We start from the raw sequence: 3663 nt of genomic DNA on the forward strand, positions 1-3663 counted from the left end.
GTTCGTTCCTGTCGACTATTTCACAATATGTATGTACGTACACATGCTATTTCGTTCAACTAGGTTCGGTCACTTTATTGCAGACGATCCATGAATGACGAACGAGATGACAAAGCATTTTGAAGCCTAGCGTCCTGTCTTTCAACGGATCTAAAATTAGAACCGGGAAGCTATAACCACGTCATTTTTGGATGTTTCCTTTGTAAACCATCCGTCTGGCACGTGAAGGCAAATTTTATGGCAAGAGCGCCGCACAGCAAAATATGAAAGAGCGCGTGGAAATTTATATCTTTTCTATATACTATTGCGAGCCCCCGGTTGTGGTGCAGCGCCGAGTCTCCTTAAAAGACCTAGGGCGTCGTCTTCAGTAGCCAAAGTAGTTCATATCTGTGCGGACGGTTGTCGTGCTCGCAGCGTGGTAGTCTGAGCTCTGTAGTCCGTTGGCACGTGCTGCGCGTGTGGTCTGGCGCATTAGCGAGGAATTTGTTTTTGGCGAATAATTTATTGGTTGTAATTTCATCAGACGTTGCATCGTCATCCTAGCAGAAAATGGATAAAAGCCAGATCAAACACCTATTGGATCTGTCCAAGGAAGAAAAGAAAGCATTTTTGAATTCGTTTGATGGGATCATGTCCGACTGTGATGGTGAGTCTGCAGATCACTGTTTAAAGCAATAACTAATGAGGCGTTTCGTGTCTGTTCTTTCAGGTGTGGTGTGGAACTTCACTGGCCCGATTGCCGGAGTAGACGACGCACTGCAATTGCTTAAGAAGGACGGGAAGAAATTGTCATTTATTTCGAACAATGGTATGCGTACTATGGAGGAATATAGGCAAAAATTTCAGAAACTCGGAGTCGAATCACAAGAATACTATATCGTCAACCCTGGCTTAACAATGGTTAGGTACCTCAAATCGATCGATATGCAGAATGCTGTGTACTGCATAGGATCGGGGGTTTTTAAGGATTATCTTAGATCAGCTGGGTTTACTGTTCTTGATGGGGTAAGTAAACTATTAATACCAATTCATTAATTTAATGATTTTAACATTTTAACAAAAACGAAGGAATGAGTTGCATATTGGCCTATTCTTTTTTATAGTAATTTTTTTAGTAGTTGACCGCATGTTTGCAAAACGAATTGACGAAATTGATGATTTCAAATGAAATTCAAAATTAGATAAGTTTGTGTCAACGAGATGGAAAATCAAACAGTTTCCTTATCATTTTCATGAATCTCCGGTATTTTATATTTCAACATTGTTGCAAAATTTGACACCACTCAATACATTACAAAACACAGTTGTCTATAAAACCAAAAAATGCAACTTATACAAAATAGGATATGTGCACTAAAACACAACCACTACTTTTACAATTTTGTACCCATTTTCGACCAAGTAGAATTTGAAGGCTGTTCCTTAAGAGGTGACAATTACCACGAGAAATGTTAACAGGCTCAAAATAATGTATTGTGTTGGATTTTACACATTGTTAACCACAATGACCATAATCAAAAAACAACTTCATTAGATTTATTTTTGCATAACAAATCGTTATTTCTCATAGTGATTGAGAAGATATTAAAGGTTTAGGATCGAACAGGGAGTTGATTTCTTCTATCTCTCATATCGTTCTTAGCAAGAGCAAAAACTGATTGTGCTCTCTACTGAGGGCTGTCTCGTATCCATGCATTAGGATTTATTTGCGTTCCACCTTTTTAAATCTTCTTATATTGTTCACTTCGTTGAAATATTATTATTGATCACAATTTAGTTTTAGTTTCAACTGCATTAACCTTATCCAAAAATACAATGAAACCTTTGCATACCGTACCCATTCTAGCCAACGGAACGCATCCCGGATGACGGCACTGCCAAAGCTTTGCACAGCTTTTCCGGCTTCTTCGCTGGCACCAACGGACCCCGAGTGGGGGCCGTCGTCGTCGATATGGATGTCAACGTTTCCCTAGCCCAACTTATGAAGGCCAAGTGCTACCTCGACCGCAATCCGGACTGTTTGCTGCTGGCCGGGGCTACGGATTACTTCATACCTTTGGGTGAAAAAATACACGTCATAGGGCCCGGCTATTTCACCGAGATACTGGAAAATGTTACCGGACGCAAAGCGCTAGCTCTGGGCAAACCGGGTCACGCGCTGTCCGAGTTCATATTGGAACAATTTCAAGTGACCCATCCCGAACGGACGCTATTCATCGGCGATATGTGAGTACTGATACGGATTGTAGATTTGCATTTGACTAGACGCGACGGTGCCACCTGGGGGAAGTTACTTTTAACGATTTCACGTACTTATATTTCGAATGGATACAATCAATGCGCCAAAGTTAATTACGAAGGGCTGATAACGCATAGTAACAACATGAAGCATATGGATGTTAATTGACAAAGCGCGTCTACTTTATTGTTATTGTGAATCCTAATCAATTTGAATAGTATGAAACGGAGCCCGGCTACCTCTCTTGAATGAAGATGATTCATTAACAGCTTTCTATGATTAGTTGTGTTACTACAATGTTTAATTTTTTTATTCATTTTAGGCTACCTCAGGATATAGGATTCGCAACGCTGTGTGGATTTCAGAAATTACTTGTGTTGAGCGGTGGAACCTCCAAAGCTATGATGCTGGCGCACAACAAACCGGAAGAGCTGCCCAACTATTACGCGGACAGTTTTGCTGATTTAGTACAATTATATAAAGATGTGGCCGAAATGTGAGGAGATTGTCCGATTAATTTAATTTTAAAATTAAACAATTCCATTCAATGTATGCACAACTACTAGATGTGTTATAGCAATTGTGATATCTCTTGTTAAGCATGGCTTTAACGTAGAGAAAAAAAATATTATAGCAAACTTGGTCTAAATACCATAAATTTAATTTCATAATTCAAGAGATTTATTGATAGATTAATAGGTAACACGCCTTCGTAACACATACATAGCGAAATTATAGACACTTCCGAAGGAAGGGTCAAACAACATTTGTGTATTTATGAATCATTGTAACCGTTATTTCATGTTCTGCAATAATAAATTTTAATAATTTGATACTGCAACTGTAATATTAACTAAAACTAGTTCAAACAATATGATCTCAAGTCAGGAAACTGATTTGTACCGAAATCGATCCCATCATTATGTATCAATATAATCTTTTTATTCCCTATAATGGACACTTGTTCCGACAGGGTTCTTTCCACTTTCCACTCTTTTCCTACATGGAATATTAGATCCTCATGTTATAAGCTTTGCTCAAATTTTAAAATTGAAAACGATTGATCAATATTTTGGTATTTCACATTACTTTAGAAGACTTGAATCAACAATAATTAAATTGATCGAATGCATTCTGATAATATGGAGATGGTTAATAATAGCCATGTTTTGAGCAACGATTGTAATTTGTTAGATAACAATGCATAAAGAATTATGAAAAAAAAAACTCGCTTTAAGATGAAACCAAAAATGAATCAAGATTTGGGGTCTCTTATGAACCCTGGTGATAAAAATTCTATTTGCCGTATGACAATGTCTTTACCAAAGATTCTAACACTTTTTTTCGATACTTATCTAGAGACTCTAACTCCGATTTTGATTTTACTGCGACGGATTATTTAACTGTTCACTCTTGTTTTTTTT

General features: G+C 37.7%; 1 protein-coding gene across 1 annotated transcript; it reads left to right on the forward strand.

Annotated features, from left to right (window-relative positions):
- Positions 1-330: 330 nt before the first annotated feature.
- Positions 331-3087, forward strand: LOC134215096 (chronophin-like). The gene is made up of 4 exons (XM_062694345.1): positions 331-646; positions 710-1005; positions 1847-2226; positions 2562-3087. Exons 1-4 carry the CDS (start codon positions 550-552, stop codon positions 2737-2739), a joined length of 951 nt encoding a protein of 316 aa, XP_062550329.1. The 5' UTR covers positions 331-549; the 3' UTR covers positions 2740-3087.
- The last annotated feature ends 576 nt before the right edge of the window (positions 3088-3663 follow it).

Source organism: Armigeres subalbatus, chromosome 2, assembly GCF_024139115.2.
Source record: "Armigeres subalbatus isolate Guangzhou_Male chromosome 2, GZ_Asu_2, whole genome shotgun sequence".
Classification (NCBI taxonomy): Eukaryota; Metazoa; Arthropoda; class Insecta; order Diptera; family Culicidae; genus Armigeres; species Armigeres subalbatus.

Bases quoted from the DNA above. Each gene is read 5' to 3' on its own strand.
- LOC134215096 (XM_062694345.1), top strand. From the start codon at position 550: ATGGATAAAAGCCAGATCAAACACCTATTGGATCTGTCCAAGGAAGAA. The intron at 647-709 runs GTGAGTCTGCAG...CTGTTCTTTCAG, and splicing joins GATCATGTCCGACTGTGATG to GTGTGGTGTGGAACTTCACT. The intron at 1,006-1,846 runs GTAAGTAAACTA...TACCCATTCTAG, and splicing joins GGTTTACTGTTCTTGATGGG to CCAACGGAACGCATCCCGGA.